Source organism: Pongo abelii, chromosome 15 (genome assembly GCF_028885655.2).
Source record: "Pongo abelii isolate AG06213 chromosome 15, NHGRI_mPonAbe1-v2.0_pri, whole genome shotgun sequence".
Taxonomy (NCBI): domain Eukaryota; kingdom Metazoa; phylum Chordata; class Mammalia; order Primates; family Hominidae; genus Pongo; species Pongo abelii.
Window position 1 is genome coordinate 68,120,204 of NC_072000.2, and position 26,648 is coordinate 68,146,851.

At 39.6% G+C, this 26,648-nt stretch overlaps 1 protein-coding gene across 13 annotated transcripts in view; it reads left to right on the forward strand.

The window, feature by feature from the left end:
- SYNE2 (spectrin repeat containing nuclear envelope protein 2) overlaps window positions 1–26,648 on the forward strand; it is a 368,208-nt gene that overhangs the window by 97,145 nt on the left and 244,415 nt on the right. For all 13 annotated transcript variants that reach the window (XM_054530190.2, XM_054530185.2, XM_054530188.2 and 10 more), the window contains 5 exons: window positions 428–609; window positions 5,269–5,465; window positions 12,098–12,198; window positions 14,455–14,556; window positions 18,276–18,413. In XM_054530190.2, the coding sequence (XP_054386165.2) occupies window positions 428–609; window positions 5,269–5,465; window positions 12,098–12,198; window positions 14,455–14,556; window positions 18,276–18,413 (720 nt within the window). The remainder of the gene's footprint in view (window positions 1–427; window positions 610–5,268; window positions 5,466–12,097; window positions 12,199–14,454; window positions 14,557–18,275; window positions 18,414–26,648) is intronic.

A 26,648-nucleotide genomic window follows, 5' to 3' on the forward strand; every position in this document is an offset into this window, starting at 1 on the left:
TGTTTGACTATTTTTTTTTCTATGTGTACATTTGTTCTTAATGGATGCATTTCACTTGATCCAGTCTCTAAAGATACTCTAGACTAGGAGCTCAATTTGGTTCATTTCAATTCATTTGACAGGTGTTAAACTACAGTGAAGTGCTCCCTAAGCACTTCAGGTGGATGAATTGATGAGGGACATCCCTCAGTGTGGGACAGCATGCCTGGGTGAGGGTAAGGAATGACCCAAGTCATTCCTTAGGAAGCAAAAGTGCAGCCCCCATGGCAGATGCTGTTATTCAAGGATTTGCCCAGTATTCATTTCACCAGGAGTAAACTGTGACTGTCATAGGATGCTTTTTAGGTCTTTATTTTGACTGGAAATTTCAGCCCAATGCTGGTAACTTATGCTTTTATAAACGTTAAGTGTACTTTGCCTTCCTTAGATTGAGAAGCTTGCCCAGACTCTTTCTTGCAATTACAATCAGCCTTCCCTGGATGATGTGAGTGTGGTTGATTCATCTCCTGCCTCAAGTCCTCCAGCTAAGAAATGCTCTAAAGTGCAAGCAAGATGGCAGATGTCTGCAAAAAAGGCCCTTCTTTTGTGGGCTCAGGAACAATGTGCCACGTAAGTAGTTTGCTGTGACCCTAAGAGACACACAGGGCAGCTGTATCAACCAACACCACCACACCACCCAAACACCTCCCTCACTTAAAATGAAAATTCTCCCTATCCCCCTTCCTCTCTGTGCTTCTTCCATATGTGGAAGCCTGAGAGCTCAGCCACGTTTGGTTTCAAAGGCTGGAAGGTGGTATCACCTGGGTAAACTAACTCATCCCCACCTGCTGTGTTTAGGTGGCATGTTATTACATGGAAATAAAGTGGTGTTTAAATGCCAGGCACGATGGCTCACTCCTATAATCACAGCACTTTGGGAGGCTGAGGTGGGTAGATCACTTGAGGTCAGGACCAGCCTGGCTAACATGGTGAAACCCTGTCTCTATGAAACATACAAAAAATTAGCCTGGCCTATAATCCCAGCTACTTGGGAGGCTGAGGCAGGAGAATCGCTTGAAGCTGGGAGGTGGAGGTTGCGGTGAGCCAAGATCACGCCATTTCACTCCAGGCTGGGCAACAAGAGCGAAACTCTTGTCTCTCTCACACACACACACACACCCCCCCCCCCAAAACTTATCTCTTGAAGATGTATATGAGTATATTAAGAGACCTCAGAGTTTAGAAACGTAGCTCAATTAGGAAGCACAGAGACCAGACAGTATGCATTTTGAGACAGGGTCTCACTTTGTCACCCAGGCTGGAGTGCAGTGGTGCGATTATGGCTCACTACAGCCTTGACCTCCCAGGCTCAATTGATCCTTCCACCTTAGCCTCCCGAGTAGCTGGGACTACAGGTGCACATCACCATGTCTGGCTAATTTTTGTATTTTTTGTAGAGATGGGGTTTTGTCATGTTGCCCAGGCTGGTCTCAAATTCCTGAGCTCAAGCAATTCACCTGCCTCCGTCTTCGAAAGTGCTGGGATTACAGGTGTGAGCTACCACACCAGGCTGGAGTATGCATTTTTAAAAATTGGGGATAATGAAGGAAAGTTAGTGCTCATATCTTTTTTTTTTTTTAAACAAAGAAAAATGTTTTCTGCTCTTAGGAGACAATTTACTTTTCCATTTTAACCAATGTCTGAGATGGAGCTTAGAAAAAATAAGGACTGTAGATTCAGGAGATCTCTCTACTAGAAGAGCTGTAGAGTTCAAAAGGCATTTCTTGTCATATCATAGCATTGTTAGGTAAATAGGGTCATAAATATGTTGCTAAGCCCTTTCAAATGCAGGACTTCAGAGTAAGTCCTTCTTGCTGAAAGGCCAAGATAGAGCTGAACTTCTGCCTTCAGCCTTACTTTTCTTTTCTTTTTTTTGAGGAGTTTCGCTCTTGTCACCCAGGCTGGAGTGCAGTGGCATGATCTCAGCTCACTGCAACCTGTACCTCCTGGGTTCAAGCAATTCTCCTGCCTCAGCCTCCCCTGTAGCTGGCATTACAGGTGTGCACCACCATGCCCAGCTAATTTTGTATTTTTAGTAGAAATGAGGTTTCATCAGGTTGGCCCAGGCTGGTCTCAAACTCCTGACCTCAGGTGATCTGCCCACCTTGGCCTCCCAAAGTGCTGTGATTACAGGGGTGAGCCACTGCTCCCGGCCCAGCCTTACTTTTCTTTAATTGTCATTCGTTCTCTATATTTTATGAGAGCCATAAACATACATAACCTTATATAGAGGTTTAAAGTACATTAAATGAACTGTTTCTTGAATCTCCTAGAGATAATTGTACTCCACTTTTCTATATTTTAAAAATCCCAAACAGTATTTGTTAAAATCATTATTATGTTATACTCAGATTTATTTCATTTATGCATAAATAACCTTAAAGTCCTTTCAAAGCCGCATATATTTTACAACAGTTTATCTTTTCTTCACGTCTCCCCATCTTTCTTAGTTTTCAACTGTAGAGCTTATGCTAAGCTTATGAAAATGTAGCACCTTTTCTTAAGTAATTTATCATGGGTTTATCCTAGTTTTGGCCATCATTGGTGGTATTATTAGATAACTTTTATTTCAATATCCTGTGTTTTATTATTTCAATATTTGTGTTTTATTTCAGTAAGACTGTTTTGTAAGTAATATGTTGTATTTTCTCATTTGTGAAACAGATGAATCAGACCCCGTTCTCCACATCTAAATGAGTGTAGGTTCTGCCAACCAGGAGCCTAATTCCACCCTCTAAGGTCTGGCAGCAGCGTCTATGTGGTATTGGCTTTGGCTCATCAGTGCAGAGCTGACCTACACAGTATTGAGTACAGTGCCTGCCAGTCAGTGCAGTGCTGGTTCAACACTCAAGGTGCTGAGGTCTGGCCCTGCCCTCAGCTGCGGCCGCCATCCTTTAGTTATTATTAGGTTGGTGCAAAAGTGATTGCGGTTTTTGCTATTACTTTTAATTACTTAAAAGTAATTGCATTACTTTTGCCATTGCATTACAATTTGCCATTACTTTTAATGGTAAAAGCTACAATTACTTTTGCACCCACCTAATAGTTTAGCTTAGTCTTGCACACTCTAAAGTCAGAGTACCCGGATTTGAAGGGCTGGCCCCCTGTACTTTCTAACTGGTGACTTTGAACACCTAATCTCTTTGTGTTCCAGTTTCTTCAATCATAAAACATGAACAGTAATATGTTATAGGTTGTTATATGCATAAGAATTATTTTTTTTAAAGCATTTGGAACAGTTTCTGGATGAAGTAGATACCACAAACATATTTGTTAGACAACACAAAAATCACTGACTGCTGTGTAGTTTATTACAGTCATAGTTTTAAGCTTTTCTCCCCTAAGTAAACAGGAAAACCCAGGTCATCTGGAGCAGACTATTTCCTGAGTAGGTTTTATCATTTGATTCAGACCTTAAAATAGTCTATTGAATTTTTCATGCTTTTTATGGGATATGAAAGGACACTATAGTTGTTCTAGAATATATTCCAAGTGTTGCAGGCAACTATACTCTTGCAAGACTTTCACTGATCCCTTATGAAGCACAGAATAGTGATGGAGTGATTTTTTTTAAAAAATATGTGTCTTAAGCCCTGATTATATGCCAGGCATTGTTTGGGGAATGAGTCTACAGTGGTGAACAAGAAAGGCAAAGCCCTTGCTCTCAAAGGCTTGCATCCTGATGGGGAAAGCAGGAATTATCATGAAGAAATACGGTAATTACAGTTGGCAAGCAGATTAGCAAGGACTTTTGATATGATCAAGAAGGTTGAGGGCAAGGAGAGTGTCTCCTTTAGTGCAGGTGGTAAGGCAGGGCTTTGCTGCGGAGAGTCTTTGAGCTGACTCCTCAAGTGGGAGGCTTTATGAAGATCTATGAGAAGGAGCATCCAAGGACAGTGACTAGGAGGGCGGCTTTGAGAAACAGGAACAAGGCTGGTGTGACTGCAACTCTGTAAGAGAGGGGAGATACAAAGATGAGAGAAGCAAGCAGGGGCCAAATCACATAGGGTCTGTGGACCAGGGTGAGAGATGTTATTCTAAATACAATGGCTAGCTAATGATGTTGATAGATAGATAGATAGATAGATATTATTGTGATAAAATATACATAACCTAAAATCTGCCACTTTGACCATTTTTAAGTGTATATTTAAGTGGCACTAACTACATTCATATTGTTGTGTAACCATCACCACTCTCTGTCACCAGAACTTTTTTCCTTTTGTGAAACTGCACCTGTTAAACTAGAACTCCCCATCATCCCCCAAACCCTGGCCTCTGGCAACCACCATTCTACTTCTCTATGAATTTGACTACTCTACATACCTCATATGAGTAGAGTCATGTGGTATTTGTCCTTTTGTGACTGGCTTATTTCACTGAGCATGGTTTTTAAGATTCCTTCATGTTGTAGCATGTGTCAGAATTTCCCTCCTTTTTTTTTGAGGCAGTCTCATTCTGTCACCCAGGCTGGAGTGCAGTGGTGCGATTGTAGCTCACTGCAGCTTCAATCTCCCATTGTCAAGTGATCCTCCCGCCTCAGCCTCCCAAAGTTCTGGGAGTGCAGGCATGAGCCAACGTCCCCAGCCAGAATTTCCCTTCTTTTTAAGGATGAATAATATTCATTGTATGTATATACCACATTTTGTTTATCCATTCATCTGTCATGATGGGTTTTAAGCAGAGGAGTGACAAGGTCTATCTATCTAGTGAGCTACTGGCCGTTAATTACACACAATGTATCATTTAATTTGTCCCACTGAAAAAGAAAATGATTTCCTCTAGTTAGGGACCTTGCCCTTCCCTGTATGTAGAAGTTTAAAGGCAGACTTAAGCCAACAGATTTGGTAATGAAGGGCATCAGTCTTGAGTGGATATCATTATCTTCTGGAGGGCTTTTAAAGGCACAGATTTCAGGCCCAGCTCCAGAGTTTGATTCAGTAGGTATGGGATTCGGCCTGAGAATTTGCATTTCTAACACCTGCACCCCATGTGATACTGATGCTGCTGGCTCAGGAACCAAATTTTGAGAATCAGTGTTCTGTGGTATTTTGAGTTTCATCAAACTTGGCATTTTCCTTTAATTTGGTCACAAGATAAAAAATTTTATCTAGCATGATGTATCTAATTTACTTGATTTGCCAAATTTTAATTACTATTGAATATAGTGGAGGGGGGTGTTACATTCTTTTTAATGGTATTTATCATGTTTTTGTCCTTTTATGATAGCTATGAGTCTGTCAATGTGACCGATTTTAAGTCAAGTTGGAGAAATGGGATGGCTTTTTTGGCCATCATTCATGCCTTGCGACCAGACCTAATTGACATGAAGAATGTGAAGCATAGATCCAACAAAGACAATCTGAGAGAGGCCTTCAGAATTGCAGAACGAGAATTAAAAATCCCCAGATTGCTGGAACCAGAAGGTAAAGAAGCTTCTTTGTTTTTAAAACAATCTTTAAGGCTTAGCATGAAGTTGATTTCAAAATAGTATCTATACATGAATAAACATAATGGCATTCTATTTTAGTCCTGGAGGGTTTAACTTAAACTCTTTATCGAATTTGATGCAATCAAACAATTCCTACCAATTTGTTAACTTCAGTAATTATAGGGGAAGCCACAGCTGAAAGCAAATAATGCTGTTATTGGGAATAATTTGAGCCTCTGTCTTGATTTTCTTCTATTATGTTCTGTGTTTTTTTCTTCTTGATTCTATTATTCTATTCTAAATCTCTTTTGCAAGATGTTTCTCTGAGTCTTGAATTAAAATTGTTTATATGTCTCTCCTTCCTCCCTCCCTCTGAGTTAAAGCTGAACCTCTGTGAGAATAGAAACTGCTGCTTTCCCGTCTGTCCCTGTATAGTTGGTCATTGATTGTGGTCAGTCGTGTTGGATTGTTAACAACAACATCCTGAGTACTGGTTAGTTTTAGAGATCATCATCAAATTATAATTTAACTTTATAAAATTAAGATTTAAAAATTTTACTTCTTTCTCAAAAGCACTTTACTTTGAATTGTAATGTTTCATAATGTAACCAAAGCTATTAAAAAAAATTAAGGTCATAATAGAGGTATACAGGATTAGTGAAAATTATGATGAATGAATAGGTCAAGCATGTATGAATTCTAGTCTCAGCTCTATTACTGGGGTGTGTATACAAATGTTTAATGACTGGCTCTCCCAAACAATGGGAAATGTACACACGTTTACACTATTATAGATTTTACTGATATTAAGGAATATGTATTATTTTATAAATAATTATAACATTTATGATATGCTTTCTTACAGATTTCATATAGCTCCAAAATGCTTCTGTTCATTTTTGCCAACTCTATATCCATCTGTAACTAACTTAGGATTGTATTTGCTGAAGAAGTATAGTTCTGACATGAATGTTAGTTTAGAATTTCCTTTATGTTAATAAGTAAGTGGAATAAGAGGTATATCAGAACTTCATTTGTTCTTCAATGACATGAATGACTTCTTTGCTGAATTGAATACTGAAAGAATATTTTCTCAACTTTTTATGCTATTCGCAATGCAACTAAGCTTTAGACAGAACATATTTTTAAGATTTACCTGCATTATTAACAATTTCTTCAACTCTTTTTTAGCAGTTAACAGAACAACAGTCAAGCCCTCATTTGCAGACTTCTGTGTGACAAATGCTACTGCTATGACTGATTTCAAGTTACCAATGTGCAGTCACTGAACACAGAATTAGAAAAAGATGTGCAGTACCCACACCATTATATGTTGTTTCCATCATACAGATACAACAGACAGATAGCCTCAGGAGCATATAGTTAATAGTAAAATGTAATACAATAATTGGGAAGTGATAAGTTTTGAGTATTTATTACCTGTGCTTTTAATATAATTTGTGCATTTATATGATTTAATTTTTATTGATGATTTTTTCACAACCAGCTTACAAAAACTTCTGAACATTTAGCAGTCAACTTTCTTAAGCCGATGTGAGTCAGCTAGTTCCAGCACACTCACTGACCAGGTGACTGTGGATTTGTCACTTAATCTTTTTGGTTTTAAGCAGCTTTATTAAGAGATAATTCACATACCATATAATGTATCATTTAAGTATACAAATTAGTGGTTTCTAGTATACAGCCTGCCCTTCATGTCTGTGGGTTCCATATCCATGGAGTCAGCCAACATTGGATTGAAAATATTTGGAAAAAAAAAAGCATTTGTCCTGAGCATGTACAGACTTTTTTCTTGTTATTATTCCCTAAACAATACATGTTACACAATTGTATAACAACTATTTACATAGCATTTACATTGTATTGGATATTAAAAGCAATCTAGAGATGAGTCCTGGAACCAATTCCCGTGGATACCAAGGAGAACTGTATTCACAAAATTGTTCAATCATCACCACAGTTCATTTTAGAACATTTTTGTCATCCCCAAAGGAACTCCTGTGACCATTAGCAGTTACTCTCCATTTGCCCCTAACCCCGCCATGCCCCAGTACTTGCTAATTACATTTCACATAAATGGAATTATACAATATATGGTCTTTGTGACTGGCTTCTTTAACTTAGCAAAATGTCTGCAAGGTCATCCATGTTGTGGCATGTATCAATACTTTATTCCTTTTTTTTTTTTTGGAGTCAGAGTCTTGGTATGTTGCCCAGCAATCTTGGCTCACTGCAACCTCCACCTCTTGGGTTAAAGCGATTCTTGTGCCTCAGCCTCCCGAGTAGCTGGGACTACAGGTGTGCGCCACCATGCCTGGCTAATTTTTTTTTTTTTTTTTTTTTTGAGACGGGGTCTTGCTCAGTCTCCCAAGCTGGAGTGCAGTGGCGTGATCTTGGCTCACCGCAGCCTCCATCTCCTTGGTTCAAGTGATTCTCCTGCCTCAGCCTCCTGAGTAGCTGGGTCTACTGGTGTGTGCCACTGTGCCTGGCTAATTTTTGTATTTTTAGTAGAGATGGAGTTTCACTCTGTTGTCCAGGCTGGTCTTGAACTCCTGGCCTCAAGTGTTTGCCCACCTCAGCCTCCCAAAATGCTGGGATTACAGACGTGAGCCACCACTCTTGGCCCCTTTTTGTATTTTTAAATAAACTTCAGCGGGGCACTGTAGCTCATGCCTGTAATCCCAGCAATTTGGGAGTCCGAGGCGGGTGGATCACGAGGGAAGGAGTTCAAGACCTAGCCTGGCCAACATGGTGAAACCCCATCTCTACTAAAAATACAAAATTAGCCGGGCGTGGTGGTGCATGCCTGTAATCCCAGTTACTGCCTCACCTGGCCGAGCTAATGCTGATCAAGGTTCTCATGGTGAAGTTACTCTTTTTTCCCCCTTCTTTCCATACTGTGCTCTTTGGAGGGAAATCACTGCATAGCTCACACTTGGGAGAGTTATGCTCACTCTCCTTGATGGCAGATTATCTATATAAAGTATTTGAAGTTCTTCTGCACAGGCTGAGGAAGGAGAATCGCTTGAACCCGGGAGGCGGAGGTTGCAGTGAGCAGAGATCGTGCCACTGCACTGTAGCCTGGGCAACAGAGTGAGACTCTATCTCAAAAACAAACAAACAAAAAAAACCTTTCAGTTTTAGAACAATTTTAGATTTATGGAAAAATTGAGAAGATAGTACAGTAAATTCCCATAAACCCTGCACCCAGTTTCCCCTATTAACATCTTACATTAGTATAGTACATTTGTTATAATTAATGAACCAATACGGATATGTTATTTTAAATTAAGGTCATACTTTATTCATATTTTCTTAGTGTTTACCTAATGACTTTTTTCTCTTTCAATATCCAGCCAGGATACCACATTACATGTAGCTGTCATATCTCCTGTGACTCCTCTTGACTGTGATGGTTTCCCAGACTTTTAAATAAATGACCTTGACAGTTTTGGAGATTACTGTTTAGGTATTTTGTAGGATGCCCTTTTATTGGAATTTGCATCAAGTTTTTTTCTCATGATTATACTGGGTTTTTGTGTTCTTGCAAGGAAGAACTCAGGAGTAGAATGTCATTCTCATCACATCCTTTCAAGGGTATACACTGTCAACATGATTTATTACTGTTGATGCTTACCTTGATCACCTGGCTGAGCTAGTGCTGATCAGGGTTCTCACGGTGAAGTTACTCTTTTCTCCCCCTTCTTTCCATACTGTGCTCTTTGGAGGGAAATCACTGCATAGCCCACACTTGGGAGAGTTAACGCTCGCTCTCCTTGATGGCAGATTATCTATGTAAAGTATTTGAAGTTCTTCTGCACAGAGATTTGTCTGTTCTCCCCCATTTACTTATTTATTCAGTCATTTATTTCTATCAGTATGGACTTATTGATATTTTATACTCTTAGTTGTAATGTAATACTACTTTGTTTATTTTAATGGTCAATTTTTTTAAAAAGTCCTCTTTACACTCAAAGTTTTGGCCACTAGGAGCTCTTTCAGTTGGCTCCTATGCTCCTTTGATTTATCCCCATCAGTATGGAGTTTGCTTGTTTGTTTTTGAGCATTTTCTTACTTTCTGGCCTGACAAGACGCTGCAGGCTTATCTTGTATATTTCCTGCCCCAGTCTTAGGATCAGTCATTTCTCCAAGGAACCCTGGCTCTTTTTATTGGAGAATGCTATTAGAAACCAAGATCTGGTGTGGTAGCTGTGTTCTTTGCTACTGGTATTTAGCCTCTTTGGACTTCAGGTTTTGGTAAGAGTTGAATTAGGTGATATTTGTAAGCTCACAGCCTAATGTGAACTTAGAACTTATATGTGAGCTTATAGCCATATTCTTTTATTTTTCTTTTCTTTTCTTTTTTTTTTTTTTTGAGATGGAGTCTCTTGCTCTGTCTCCCAGGCTGGAGTGCAGCAGCTCAATCTCGGCTCACTGCAACCTTCGCCTCCTGGGTTCAAGCAATTCTCCTGCCTCAGTCTCCCGAGTAGCTGGGATTACAGGCATGTGCAACCACGCATGACTAATTTTTGTATTTTTAGTAGAGAGGGGGTTTCGCCATGTTGGCCAGGATGGTCTAGAACTCCTGACCTCGGATGATTCGCCACCTCGACCTCACAAAGTGCTAGGATTACAGGTTTAAGCCACCGCACCTGGCCTGCCTACAGCCGTATTTCTACAGTTTGGACATTGGTCTGGCTTCATGTTGGTTGTTACTAATTCTTGTTAACTTTTTACCCCTATCTTTTTTTACCCCCTTCCTTTTTTACCTTCTTTTCTCCCTTTCTTTGTCTTTTGGCTTTTCTTTTTGGCTTTTCATTGTCTTTTGTTTTTCCTTTATTTTTCCTCATGCTTTTGTTCTCATTTCCTGTTTCTGATGACTGTTTTAAATACTTTTCTTATATTGTGATTCTCTAAATCTTTATTATTAGTATAAAATATTTTCTCCATTTTTGTATGTACAAATAACCAGGCAAATAATGAAATAGACCCTATAGTAAAAACAAATTTCCTCTGCATAATTGCCCATAATTCATTATAAATGGCTTAAATAATAGCTCAAAAATGTGAAATGCATCATGATTATTTATGCAAACCAAATACCATAGTCATATTTGAATAAGGGAACTATTTTGACATAATATTGTTAACACATTTAATCTTCACGCGTGGCTTCGTATATGAGAAGTTTTTATAAAGCGATATCTAAATAAGCCAGTATCATTATTTTATGTATCTCTTGGTGTTTATATCTTTTTCAGTTAAAGATAGAATAACTTAATTCTTAGAAATTCTTCCTATATTGAGCCCCTACCCTCAGCTTTTTATTGCTGGCTTTTATGTGCTTACTGCCTTGAATTACATTGTTTGCAAAGGGATTAGATTTATTTTCTACTTCAGGTGACTTAGAGCACTCATTGAACCTAGTAAATATGTTCACTAAAGCACGCATGGTGTGTTGTATTTGTTTGTTATTTGTTTTTCTCCTAACCTTAAACTCCTTGAGGGGCAGATAATATTTTAAGGCATCTAGCATCTACTAGCTGAATGAATAGAGGGTTGAAATGTAAGATCTCCAAAGGCATGGACCATACCTTATGTATCCTTGTAGCTCCTGCCTGTGACCCACATTTATTGGCTGTCTGTAAATATTTGTTGCTTTAAGTTTAACTTAATAAATAAACAGTGAAGTTTTTTTTTTTCAATAATCTTCATTGCTTGTTTACGTCAAGAAACACCTCCAAATTAGGTGTTCATTTTGTCTGTGACATATTGCATCCCCCTTTTGTGATTTTATGATCTCCTTCACTTATTAGATGCCTGGAGAAGTTCTGCACTTTACAGAATTTATATGCCTGGCACAGTGTCTTGTGCCAGCTACTTGTGAGGCTGAGGTTGGAGGACTGCTTGAGGCCAGAAGTTTGAGACCAGACTGGACACCATAAAGAGACCCTGCCTAAAAAAAATTAAAAATAAGATAAATAAGAATTTGTAGTCTTTAAAATTTTGTTTAATTCAGCATTTTACAAACTTATTTCACCATGGACTCTTAATGCAACACAAAACCTGGCCCCATAGAAGGCTTTCAGTAGATGTACTTGTTCCATGAATGAATGAACAAACTCTGTGGATGTCTTAGATAAGCCTTCCATACAATATATGCTTTTGGAGATGCTTTACTGCACACATGCCAAGACCAACGTGTCAGGAATGCATTCTAATTGCTATATGTTCCTGCATTCCCGGAGGAATTTCTGCACCATGTGTCTAGAAAGAGGAATGCTTTATTTTCTCCTCTTCTTCCTCTCTGACTACTTATGCCCTCAGATATACCCCATAGTGATACTTTATTATTAGAAAACGGAGACTGTGCACATACTAGTGCCAGGATTTAACCCAGATCTCTCTGAGTATAGATCTAAACTCTTAGCCACTGCACAGTCTTGCAGCAAGGCTGAGTAAACAGAGATTGGATGGCTGGGTGACTGCTTTGGTGCATTTCCAGAGCCTGTGAACCAAATGGCAGAGGCTATGGCGTAGCCCATTCTTGAGTATTCATTATAGCAAATGTGTAACAGCTAATTGATAGTGTGGCATATCTTGCAGATGTGGATGTTGTTGATCCTGATGAAAAGTCCATCATGACCTATGTGGCACAGTTTCTGCAGTATTCCAAAGACGCCCCTGGGACTGGAGAGGAGGCTCGGGTATGTTTTCATATGCATAAATCAACCTCATTTTAGTTGTATCCTGCTAATGGTTTAGTTTTTAAAATCAAGATATAATTTGCATACAGAACTTAAATGTACAGTTTAATGAGCATACACCGCTGTAAATCATACTTCAATCATGATGTAAAACATTTCTAGTACCCAGAATATTCCACTGGGCACCTTTTCCATCTCTGCTCCCCACCCCAGGCAACCAGCATTCTAATTTCTTTTACTGTAGATTAGTGTTGAATGTTCTTTTTTTTTTTTTTTTAGGTTCAAAGGGATAATTTATTAAACTTTACTGAATTATCTGAAACAACTTTTAGATGGGCACTATATAAGACAAATGAAGTTAAGCTTTTAAAAATCTAAAGATAATCAAATTTTTATTATAATATTCTATTTTTATTTTTATTTTTATTTTTTATTTTTTATTTTTGAGACGGAGTCTTGCTCTGTCGCCCAGGCTGGAGTGCATGGCGCCATCTTGGCTTACAGCAACCTCTGTCTCCCCATTCAAGTGATTCTCGTGCCTCAGCCTCCCAAGTAGCTGGAATTACAGGCACGTGCCACCATACCCAGCTGATTTTTGTATATTTGGTAGAGACCGGGTTTCACCATGTTGGCCAGGCTGGTCTCGAACTCCTGACTTCAAGTAATCCACCCACCTCGGCCTCCCAAAGTGCTGGGATTACAGGAGTGAGCCACTGTGGCCGGCCTATCAAGTTTTTGTGTATTATAATATTTATTTCCTTTATTGAGATATAATTTATATACCATAAAATTCATTTATTTAATATGTTCAATGGTTGTTAGTGTATTTACGTGATCGGGCAACCCTCACCATCATTTGAGCACATTTCCAGTTTGCCTATTCTTTAGCTTCATATAAATGAAATTGTGTGATTCATATAAATGAAAGTGTTGTGTTCTATTGTTAATCCCTATTTGTTGATATACTCTTGAATTACTATTTTCTCTGCCTCCCAGGCTTGAATGATTCTCGTGCCTCAGCCTTCCGATAGCTGGGATTACAGGCATGGACCATCCTGCCTGGCTAATTTTTTGTATTTTTAGTAGAGGCAGGGTTTCACCATGTTGGCCAGGCTGGTCTCGAACTCCTGGCCTCAAGTGATCTGCCTGCCTTGGCCTCCCAAAGTGCTGGATTATAGGCGTGAGCCACTGTGCCCAGCCTTGAATTACTATTAGATTGTCATTTGATTATTCAGTTTTTCTCCTTTACTTTCAGTGAGTTACACAAAATATTGTGGGTAGAAACTTCATAAAAATTGCTGAGCTGAAAAGAAACTCTTATTCTGCTTCTAAGATGATAAATGAGTGCTGTGAATTTAGTAAAATGTTCGATATTACTTAAAAATGTATTTTAAACCACATGTTTGCATGCATTTTCAGACATGTTTACATGCATTTTATTTGACAAATTGGGCCTGTGTTTTTCCAGCTGTTAAGTTTGAGGCAATAAGCCAGATTGTTGCTGACTCTGGAAGAGAGTCTCAAGCTGAGATGCAGGCTTATAATTCAGTTCACTTATTTCTGGCCTGCTGAGGAGCTATTCTTTTCTAATTAATTTTCATATTAAAAAAATGAAATGAAAGATTCAACTGTCCATGAAATTGAGTGCAAAAATATTAGAAAACTTTTACTTAATAGGAAAAAACAAAGTAAATGAAGGTTAAGGAAGAGTGGAAATAAGATATAACTTCTTTGTCCTATAGTAGTAAAATTGGCTTCCAAATGTAAGCAAGTTTACCACCTAAGCAAGAATCTACGGAAAAAGTAATTGTTGTTCACATCTTAATGATAGCATAGTTAAAACCTTTGGTAGTGTTATTTTTAGGCTCTCGAAAGTGTTTGAGTTATTTTTGATGTCAGTGTTTTTGCAGGGTGTGAACATCTCTTGAATTACCCCATATTTCGATTTATTGGAAGGCAGTCTTCTGAAATGCCTGCTATAAAGAAGTGATTTAGAATAATGTTCTCCAAGCCAAAATGGGGGCGGGGGTGCGTTGCTTGCCCATTTCTTTAGCACATTGTCATGTTCAGATGCTAGTTTCAATCTGGTTTAAAATTTAAGGTGTTATATGAACAAGTGAAATTACTCTTTGGCATAATGAATCATTGGTGTGTAACGATGGCATTATTTCACTGATGTTTCAAGTTGTTAATTTTTTTGTTAAAAAAACCAAGTATGTTTAAAATATAGTTCAATTTTGTGTGTGTAAAATACAGGGAAAGGTGAAAGATGCTATGGTCTGGTTAACTCTGCAAAAGGAAAGACTACAGAAGTTGCTAAAGGATTCAGAGAATGATACCTACTTTAAAAAGTATAATGTAAGTATGATTTTTAAACAGCTGTTTGTAATTTACTTTTTAAGCGATAAGCAGTAAGTATGTTTTTAGAAAACTGTTTCAGGATTAAGTATTTTAAATATTAAATTCACTGAAAGTTTTAAGGCTGAATTCTAGGACTCTACTTCTGAAACTTTAAGGTGTGTGTGATTCACTGGGTAGTCTTGTTAAAATGCACATTCTGGTTCAGTAGTTCTGGGGCAGGGCCCGAGTTTTTGTGTTTCTAACAAGGTCTCAGGTGATGTTGATTCTGCTGGTTTTTGGAGTACTTTGAGCAGCATGGTTCTAGAGCAGGGATTGGCCCATTTTGTAAATAAAATGTTGTTGGAACAGAGCCACACCCATTTAAGTATTGCCAGTCACTACTTTCACACTATAACCCGAGTTGAGTAGTCGTGATAGAGACCATATGGCTCTGTAAAGCCTGAAATATTTACTGTCTTGCCCCTTACAGTAAAAGTTTTCCAATCCCTGGTTTAAAGCAGAACATGCTTTTTATTTTATTTTTATTTTTATTTTTATTTTTTGAGACAGAGTTTCGCTCTTGTTGCCTAGGCTGGAGTGTAATGGCACGATCTCGGCTCACCACAATCGCCGCCTGCCAGGTTCAAGCAATTCTCCTGCCTCAGCTTTCCGAGTAGGTGAGATTACAGGCATGTACCACCATGCCCAGCTAATTTTGTATTTTTAGTAGAGACGGGGTTTCTCCATGTTGGTCAGGCTGGTCTCAAACTCCTGACCTCAGGTGATCCACCTGCCTCAGCCTCCCAAAGTGCTGGGATTATAGGCGTGAGCCACAGCGCCCGGCCCCAGAACATGCTTTTTAGAATGAATATTGAATGAAAGAAAAATCAGGAATAGGGATCCCAGAATTACAATACAGGGCTCAACCGAGAGTCCTTTGGGAAATAATGACAACTGTGATTATTACCACATATTGAATATTTCTTTTTTTTTTTTTTTTTTTTGAGGCGGAATCTTGCTCTGTGGCCCAGGCTAGAGTACAGTGGTATGACCTTGGCTCACTACAACCTCTGCCTCCTGGGTTCAAGCAATTCTCATGCCTCTGTCTCCTGAGTAGCTGGGATTACAGGCATCCGCGACCAGGCCCGGCTAATTTTTGTATTTTTAGTAGAGATGGGTTTTCACCATGTTGGCCAGGCTGGTCTTGAACTCTTGACTTCAAGTGATCCGCCCACCTCAGCCTCCTAAAGTGCTGGGATTTCAGGTGTGAGCCACCGCACCTGACCATGTTGAACATTTTCTATGTAGCAGTTAACTTGCTGATTTGCATTTCACATGTTAAAATATCTTGCTGAGCTTGGTATTATCCCAGTTTTACAGATGAAGATAATAAGTGGCTTATTTAAGGTTACATGGCTACTGAAAGGGTAGAGATGGGATTTGAATGAAAGTGTAGCTTTAAAGCCCTAGCTGTTTTTACATTGTGATGCTTCTCTGGGGTAAGTAGTTATTCCCTGTACAGTCTTGAAAGAGACTTAATAGGAAACAAAGCAAAGGTTCCTCAGTCCCGTTTCTTAGAGCCCATTGTCTATGCAGCACTGTGCTTCTCCCCAGTGCTTTGTCCTGAACAAGCTGCAGATACTGTCAGGTACCTACACAGCACTTAGCCCCTCTAGGCCTCCATCTCCCTGTCTGTTAAGTCAAAGAGTTGGATAAGTCCAGCCTTTTCAACTGTAACATTCAGTGGGTTGTGTAACTTGCTGGCCATACTTTGCTTTTTTGCTTTGGAAGCATCAGGGAAGGAAGGGATCAAAAATCTTTTTCTTCCTTTGGTCTGAACTGCATAGGCTTCTTGACCTTCTTCCCTTAACTCTGGTGTAAGATTTTTTTCTTGACAAAGTGCTCATCATTTACTGAAAGTGCATTGTTCTCACATATGTCTTTGATTTAATAATGTATCACAGATTCGGGTTTCCTAAATAGAAAGAAGACTTTATGAAGTCATTAATTATCAGAATTAGAGTAAATTAATTATCCTCTGACTTTCTCATAACATTTCATTTAAAATGCTGTCAATAATTCTGGATAATGTTTTAAGTGACATTTAAAACATTAATGCTGATCCTTGGAGTACTTTGAGCAGCATGATTCTAAAGCAGAGGTTGGCCCATTTTGTGAATAAAACGTTATTGGAACAGAGCCACACCTGTCAGTAGCTACTTTCACATTACAACCCCAGAGCTGAGTAGTTATCTATGGCCAGTTGTGGTGGCTCATGTCTGTAATCTCAGCACTTTGGGAGGTGAGGCACGTGGATCATTTGAGCCCAGGAGTTCAAAACCAGCCTGGACAACATGGTGAAACCTTGTATCTACAAAAAATACAACAACAACAAAAAAAAGTAGCCGGATGTGGTGGTGCACTCCTGTAGTGCCAGCTGCTTGGGAGACTGAGGTGGGAGGTTCACTTGAGCCCAGGAGGCAGAGGTTGTAGTGAGCCAAGATTATGCCACTGAACTTCAGCCTGGGCAATAGAGCCAGATCCTGTCTCCAAAAAAAAAAAAAAAAATCTGTGTAATCAGTAACTCTTTTTTTTTTTTTCCCTGAGACAGGATCTCTCTCTGTCTCCCAGGCTGTAGTGCAATGGCCTGATCACAGTTCACTGCAACCTCTGCCTCCTGGGCTCAAGCCATTCTCCCACTTCAGCCTCTTGAGTAGCTGGGACTATAGGTGTGTGTCACCATGCCTAGCTAATTTTTTAATTTTTGGTCGATAGGGGGTTTTGCCGTAGTGCTCAGGCTAGTTTTGAACTCCTGGGCTCAAGTGATGCACCTGCCTCAGCCTCCCAAATTGCTAGGATTACAGTCATGAGCTGCAGTGCCTGGCCAATTGATAACTTTTTTTTTTTTTTTTTTTTGAGACGGAATCTCTGTCACCAGGCTGGAGTGCAGTGGCACGATCTCGGCTCACTGCAATCTCCGCCTCCCTGGTTCAAGTGATTCTCCTGCCTCAGCCTCCCGAGTAGCTGGGACCACAGGCGGGCGCCATCACGCCCAGCTAATTTTTGTATTTTTAGTAGAGATGGGGTTTCATCATGTTGGCCAGGATGGTCTCAATCTCTTGACCTCATGGTCTACCCACCTGGGCTTCCCAAAGTGCTGGGATTACAGGCATGAGCCACTGCGCCTGGCCTGATAACTCTTAAACACCCATATTTCACACAAATGTGAACCAAGAAAAAGCTTTACTTATTAAATATTTGAAGGCAAAGTGTTTCTCAAAGTTTATATAAAATGAATTGGGAAGAATAAGCTGAAGCTCAGTTATTCATGAACACTTTGAAAATCGCTTATATATGACTACTGCTGACATATAATTTTCACATTCATGCATTCTTATTTTGTTGTGAGTGCATACTTGCGGAGAACAAACAAACTCATATTTTCCATGTGGCATCATGATCTGTCCTGTAGCCCAGTGACCTTGCTGCTCCATTCCAGTATAAATCCAACAATACACAAAGCACAGAGTGAGACCTATGACATTATGCTGGTGCCCAGTTATCACAGTGCACTGAAGAAGGAAACCAGAGCAGAGAGAGGATACTGGATTCAGGGGATTTTACCTTTTAAGTAAAAACTTAATTATATCCTATACCTATAGACCTCAAAATAACAGATTAGATGATATAAATGGAATTAAACATTTTCAATCTTTAAAATACTCTTCTAATTGTAGAGCCTGCTGTCCTTCATGGAGTCATTCAATGAAGAAAAAAAGTCCTTTTTGGATGTCCTGTCAATAAAACAGGATCCGGATGAGCTGGACAAGGATCATTTACAGTTGAGAGAAGCCTGGGATGGCCTCGATCACCAGGTGACTGTTTGTGTTGATTAGAAGAATTAGAAGAATATTTTCAGGCCAAAAGCAGTGGCTCGCACCTGTAATCCCAGCACTTTGGGAGACCAAGGCGGCTGGATCACTTGAGGTCAGGAGTTTGATAGCAGCCTGGCCAACATGGTGAAACCCTGTCTCTACTAAAAATACAGAAATTAGCAGGGTGTGTTGGTGAGCACCTGTAATCCCAGCTACTCGAGAGGCTGAGGCAGGAGAATCACTTGAACCTGGGAGGCAGAGGTTGCAGTGAGCCGGGATCGCACCACTGCACTCCAGCCTGGGCGACAGAATGAGACTCCGTCTCAAATAAAAAAGAACATTTTCAAAGGGCAGCTCTGTTTTTTTGGATGAGGGCTTTATTTTAAACTTCCATGAGAAATTCTGTAAAAGACAGCATAGATGCTTCATCAGAAAATGGGATTGTGTTTTTATATTTTCTCCATGGCATCATTTGGGTAGTGGTCATCTTTTAAGTAGGGATTTTTTGCATTCTGCTTAGAGAAAACGCAAGCTTATCCAAGCTTGATATATTTGCTATCAATTCTTGGTTTGCCACAGTAGATTATCTATATTTTGGTTGACCTGTGGCTTCTTCTCTACTGTCATGTATCAATATCAGTAGATGCTTGAAAGAAGTAGGAACAAACCCACAGAGAGTAAGGATGAATTTGTGCATGTGTGTCTGAATATATCTGTATAATTTCAGTCCTTTTCAATTCATTGAGACATGGTTTATGGTCCAGCATATGGTACATAACTTTGTGCACTTGAACACATATTCTGCAGTCATTGGGTATAATATTCTATAAATGTTAACTTTTTTAAAAATTCAATTTAATTTTTAATTTTTATGGGTACATAGTGGGTGTATATATTTATGGGGTACCTGAGATATTTTGGTACAGGCATGCAATGTGAAATAAGCACATCTTGGAGAATGGGATATCCATTCCCTCAAGCATTTATCCTTTGAGGTACAAACAATCCAGTTACACTCTTCAAGTTATTTTAAAATGTACAATTAAGTTATTATTGACCGTGGTCACCATGTTGTGCTATCAAATAGTAGGTCTTATTTGTTCTTTCTATTTTTTTAGTACCCATTAACCATCTCCATTTCCCCTTTACTGCCCTTCCCAGCCTCTGGTAATCATCCTTCTACTCTCTGTCTCCATGAGTTAAACTGTTTTGATTTTTAGATTCCACAAATAAGGAAGAACATGTGATATTTGTCTTTCTGTGCCTAGCTTATTTCACTTGACATAGTGACTTCCACTTCCATCCACGTTGTTGCAAATGACAGAATCGCATTCTTTTTTTCTTTTTTTTTTTGAGATGGAGTCTTGCTCCGTTGCCCAGGCTAGAGTGCAATGGTGTGATCTCAGCTCATTGCAAACTCTGACTCCTGAGTTCAAGAGATTCTTCTGCCTCAGCCCCTGAGTAGCTGGGATTACAGGTGCATGCTGCCACGCCCGGCTAATTTTTTTTTTTTTTTTTTTTTTTTTTTTTTTTGAGATGGGATCTTCCTCTGTCGCCATGCTGGAGTGCAGGGGCGCGATGTCGGCTCACTGCAACCCTTCCACCTCCTGGATTCAAGTGACTCTCTGCCTCAGCCTCCTGAGTAGCTGGGACTACAGGTGCATCCCACCACGCCCAGCTAATTTTTTGTATTTTTAGTAGAGATGGGGTTTCACTGTTTTAGCCATGATGATCTCAATCTCCTGACCTCGTGATCCACCAGCCTCAGCCTCCCAAAGTGCTAGGATTACAGGCGTGAGCCACTGTGCCCGGCCCTTATTTTTTTTTTTTTTATGGCTGAATAGTACTCCATTGTGTATATGTACCATGTTTTCTTTATCCATTCATCTGTTGATGGGCACTTATGTTGCTTCCAAATTACAAATATTAATTAATATAAGGTGGTTGATAATTTTGTTCGCATTATCTGCATCTTGACTGATGTTTTGTCCAATTCTAGTATATGTTGCTGAGAGAGGAGTATTAAAATCTGTGGGAATCTGTCTTCAATGCTGTCAAATTTTGCTTCGTGTATTTTAAAACATTGTCATTGTGTATACATGCTTATGATTACTTTGTCTTCCTGAGGACTTATACCATTATGAAATATTCCTGCTTATCTTTAATAATACTGTTTTTCTTGACATCTAGTAATATTATACTTAATCTTATACCAGTATAGTCATTCCAGTCTTCTATGCTGACTGTATAGTACATCTTTTTCATTCATGTACTTTTCGTCTATTTGGAGTCTTTATATTCAAAGTGTATCTCTATAAATGACATATAGTTGTATCTTGCTTTCTTACCTACTCTGCCAATCCCTGTCTTTTTTTTTGAGATCGAATCTCACTCTGTTGTCCAGGCTAGAGTGCACCAGCACAATCATGGCTTACTGCAGCCTCAGCCTCCTAGGCTCAAGCCATCCGCCTGTCTCAGCCTCCCAAGTAGCTGGGACGACTGGTGTGTGCCATCACGCCTGGCAAAGTTTTAAATTTTTTGTAGAGATGGAGTTTTCCCATGTTGCCCATACTGGTCGTGAACTCCTGGCCTCAAGCAATGCTCCTGAATTAGAATTTTCAGCCTCCCAAAGTGTTGGGATTACAGGCATGAACCACTGTGCCTAGCCTATCCCCTCTCTTTTAATTGTAGTGCTTAGTCCACTTAGTATACTTGTTGAAATAGTTCAATTTAGGTATATCATTTAACTCTTTGTTTTGTTTATTCTCTCTGCTTTTTCTATCTGTTTCTTCCTTTCTTTTTTCTTTTTTTTTTTTTTTTTTTGAGATATAGTCTCTCTCTGTCTCCCGGGCTGGAGTGCAATGGTATGATTGTGGCTCATTGCAACCTCTTCCTCCAGGTTCAAGCGATTCTCCTGCCTCAGCCTACCGAGTAGCTGGGATTATAGGCACCTGCCACCATGCCTGGCTAATTTTTGTATTTTTATTAGAGACAGAGTTTCATCATGTTGGCCAGGCTGGTCTCGGACTCCTGACCTCAAGTGATCTGCCTGCCTTGACCTCCCAAAGTGCTGGTATTACAGACGTGAGCCACTGTGCCTGGCCCCCATTTCCTCCTTTTTTGCCTGGTTTTGGATCATGCGTTTTTTAAGAATTCCATTTTAATTTGTTTATTGACTTGGCTCTACTTCTTCCTATCATGTTTTTAGTGGTTGCTCTAGGGATTATAATATACATTATAAAATTTTTACAGTCTACTTAGAGGTTTTTTTTTTTTTTTTTTTTTTTTGAGACAGGGTCTTTCTTTGTCATCCAGGCTGGAGTGCAGTGGCTTGATCACGGCTAACTGTAACCTCTGCTTCCCGGGCTCAGTCAATCCTCCCACCTCAGCTTTCTGAGTAGCTGGGACTACAGGCATGCATCACCATGTGCACTTAATTTCTTTTGTATTTTTTTGCAGAGAAGGGGTTTCACTATGTTGCCCAGGCTGGTCTTGAACTCCTGGGCTCAGTGCTGGGATTACAGGTGTGAGCCACCACACCCACCCTTAGAGTTGTACAATATCTAAGTTATTGTACAACTTTTTGTAACATGTAGAAATCCTGCAATCAAATTGATTCATCTCCCATTATTTATGCTATAGTTGTTTTATATATAAATATACATGACACATGTAGCGTATGTCTTAAAATCCTCAGGGCCATGTTATAATTTTTTTTTTTGCTCTCAACAACCATATATTTTAAGGAAATTAAATGAAAAAATTAATCTTTTATATTTATCTAGGTATTTCCCATGTTCTTATCTAGAGATTTGAGTTTCTGTTGAGTTCAGTTCCCTTCAGCCTGGAAACTTCCTTTCACTTACTTTACAATACAGGGCTGTGAGTGACAAATTCACCTAGTTTTCTTTGATCTCTAAATATGTCTTTATTTTGCCTTCATTAAAAAAAATGACTTTATTGAGGTATAATTTATGTAACATCTCATTTTTAAATGGATAATGAAATGATTTTTAATACATTTACAGAGTTATGACAGGAACTGTGTGGCCCACAAGTCAAAGATACTTACTCTGGCTCTTCACAGGAAAAGTTTGCTGACCCTTTGCTTGGCTGTCAGGAGTGGCAGCCTGTTTTCAGAATACATTTTCCACACCATTTACTAAGTGTATTAAATAGCAGTCCAGTGGCTTAAAAGAGCCACTCTTTTAGACAACCTAATTTTGAAGAACTTGGAGCTCCTAGAATCTTCCCATCAGTGTGGTGCTTATTGCATTGTCAGTTTCTATTCTGATCACCGCTTTGAAACGGACTCTTGTGAAGGATAAGACCTGTCTGTGACAGGTCCTCAACAAAGTGGAAGGCAATGAAGAAGATATTGTCTATATAGCTCAGGCTGTTCCAGGCCACAGAGACCTGGCCTGATTTTGTTAAATAAGGAAAAATTGCCCAAATAATGAGAAAAACCATAAAAAGAACTATTTTGCAAGATTAAGTGCTGTAAATTGGTAATAGCTTGAAAATCCATTCCTCAGTCAGGTAAACTGCAGCTCAGTTTCTTGGTGTGGCAAAATGAGATATTGCTAATTTTAAAGTCATTGAGGACATAAAAGTTGAAACCATGTATGCAGTTTCTGGTTCAATAGTTTGAGAACAGAGATTTCTCAGAGTATCATAGTAAATGGTTTCATACTGAGTCTACTGTAGAAAATAGCAACATTATATTATTTTGACCTGTTAAGATCTTACATAAATTTTCAGCCAAATTGAAAAGTAATTACTGCAGAAGGGAAGTGTTAAGTGAGAAAGGAGAGGAATTAAAGGTAAACATTGCCTTCTGTTCTTCCTCTTCTGCCTGCTGTATAAATATTGAGTGTACCCCTCAGTCGGAAAAAACAGGTTTGGTTTAATTCAAAATATATGCAGCTGTCTTTTGGTTGTACAAAGAATAATAGTTGAACTAGAGGTATTGCTCTTAGCCTCTCTTTAACTCAATTATTTATCAAATTTCTGTTTTATCTTTTGGCAAATGTACAAGTAATTAGACACACTAAAAGTACATGCTAACTTGTTTATTTGAAAATTCACAAAAATGGCTGGGTGCGGTGGCTCATGACTGTAATCCCAGCACTTTGGGAGGCTGAGGCAGGCAGATCACTTGACGTCAGGAGTTCAAGACTAGCCCTGGCCAACATGGCAAATCCCTGTCTCTACTAAAAATACAAAAATTAGCCAAGCATGCTGGCACACACCTGTAATCCCAGCTACTCAGGAGGCTGAGGCAGGAGAATCGCTTGCACCTGGGAGGCGGAGGTTTCAGTGAGCCAAGATGTGTATCTAGCCTGGCAGACAGAGTGAGACTCCGTCTCAAAACAAAAAGAAAAAAAAATTACAGTAATGAAATAACTTTTTTTCATTTTGCTTTCATCTGGAGACATAATGGCAAATAGTTAATGATTTAAGATTGTAGAATTGGCCAGGTGCAGTGGCTCACACCTGTAATCCCAGCACTTTGGGAGGCTGAGGTGGGCGGATCACCTGAGGTCAGGAGTTCGAGACCAGCCTGGTCAACATGGTGAAACCTCGTCTCTACTAAAAACACAAAAATTAGCCAGGTGTGGTGGTGTGTGCCTGTAATCCCAGCTACTCGAGAAGCTGAGGCAGGAGAATTGCTTGAACCTGGGAGGTAGAGGTTGCAGTGAGCCAAGATTGCACCACTACACTCCAGCCTGGGTAACAGACCACGACTCCATCTCAAAAAAAAAAAAAAAGGTTGTAGAATTATCTTTGCCATATGCCTTTTGAGAAAATTAAACTTGCAAGACAAAAAAAAGCAAAACAAAATGGAAAAACTGTAATATCTAATGCTTTCATTTTATGCACAGTTCCATTTGACTGCCTTAAAGGAAGCTAGCTTTGTCCTCATTTTGTATACCTGGATACATGGTTAAATATCTTTTAGATATTTGCTTTTGCATATGATGGGTACCCCATAAATGTTTTTGAATGAATTAATGTTGAAGTGATCTCTCTAATATACAAATTTTTGCCTGTTTAAAAAACAGTAGAACTCAACTGGGCTCATGCCTGCAATCCCAGCAGTTTGGGAGGCCAAGGCAGGAGGATTGCTTGAGGCCAGGAGTTCAAGACCAGCCTGGGCAACATAATGAGACCTTGTCTCTACAATAAAATAATAATTAAAAAAACCTCAAACAATAAAAACAGTGCATTTAGTAGAATTAGACTGGGTAACAGAAAGATAAAATACAGACTTAAGACCAGTACTTTTCATTAGAGAAAGTTGAGTGAAACAAATTTTAATTTGTGATTGATCTTCACAGCAGTATCAAATAAATGAAAAGAGGCTTATTTGGCTCACGTTTCTGCTTCTGTACAGGAAGCGTGGCACCAGCATCTGCTTCTGGTGAGGGCCTTAGGCTACTTCCATTCATAGTGGAAGGCAAAGGGGAGCTTTTGTATAGAAATCATATGGCAAGAGATAAAGCGAGAGCGAGAGAGACAGAGAGAGAATGGAGGTGCCAGACTCTCTTCAGCAACCAGCACTCGTGGGAACTCAGCTCCTGTTAGGCCCAGCCCCAATATTGGTTATCAAACTTAAACATGAGATTCAGAAGAGATAAACATTCAAACTGTATAGCAGTAAGTTTGTGTAAAAAGTCACATTCTTTTTTTTGAGACAGAGTCTCGCTCTGTTGCCCAGGCTGGAGTGCACTGGTGTGATCTCAGCTCACTGCAGCCTCCACCTACTGGGTTCAAGTGATTCTCCTATTTCAGCCTCCCAGGTAGCTGGGACTACAGACATGATCCACCATGCCAGCATATATATATATCTTGAGACAGGGTCTCACTCTGTCGGTCGCCCAGGCTAGAGTGCAGTGGTGTGATCTTGGCTCACTGCAACCTCTGCCTGCCTGACTCTGTGACATCACTTAACACACTTTCCTATAACCATGTTCTTGGCTGCTTCTCTGGATAGGTGGTTCAGGCAAGAGCTGTGGCTTTTATTTATCTGGTTTACACTCTGACATAGGGGATTGTATTAAATTGCTCTTCCATTCATACATGACGCGTGGAGCTGGGCAGGGCCTTGCTGTTGTTTTTATTCATTTGCTTAATTGTGTGTTGATTTCTTTTTATACTCATACCTTCTTTCCATTCTCCTTTCTCCTTGAGCCACAATTTTGATATCTTTAATGTGTTTCTTTTCGTTTTATGTTTTTGCATAATATAGATTGAATTTATGTGTATTGTTTTCTTTTGTTTTGTTTTTGAGACAGGGTCTTACTCTGTCATCCAGGCTGGAGTGCAGTGGCATGATCATGGCTCACTGTAGCCTTGACCTCCTGGGCTCAAGTGATCCTCCCACCTCAGTCTCTTGAAGTAGCTGAGACTCTAGGTGTGCACCACCACTCCCGGCTAATTTTTGTATTTTTAGTAGAGATGGGGTTTTTTCCTTGTTGCCCAAGCTGGTCTTGAACTCCTGTGCTCAACTGATCTGCCTGCCTTGGCCTCTTAAGGTGCTGGGTTTATAGGTGTGAGCTACTGCACCCGACCTGTGCATGTATTTTTAAGTTGTGTACCCTTGAGGTTATATGTTGTTTCTTTTTATTTTTGAACACAGTGTATTTTAAGGTGCTTCCATGTTGGCATTTGAGCATCTAATTTTCGCCTAACTGCTGCATAGCATTAAATGATGGGTAACCATCACATGGTCCTTCTCCACGCCAGAAGCTTTCTGTATCTTTATCTCCAGCTCTTAGCACAATAGGTTGTTCATAAATGTTTGGCCGATGAGTAAATGAATGAACGTGTGAGTGAGTTTTGACATCGCTTGCCGGGGGGGACATTCAGGTAGCAGGGGCAGCGAGAATGAAGACACAAGAGTACAGCGAGTATTTGGAGAAGCAAGCAGTCAGAGTGTGTGTTTCTCACATGCTTGTGCATGCAGGGAGTGGTGGCAGGCTGAGGAAGGAGGAGATGTACTTGGATTTGGGGATGGGTGGTGCTTCCGTGAAGGACAGATATTCGGGAGATATGGTAGAGATATGTCATGGGGATATACAGTTAGGGCTAGAGAGGGAAGAAGTTATAAATCTGTATGGAAGATGTAGTTGTAGTATCAGAGCACACAAGGACATACGGCATTTCAAATGATGGTCATTCAGTAGGATAGTCTATCCTTGCTTAGAGGTGTGCTTTTAATCTTTTGAATTT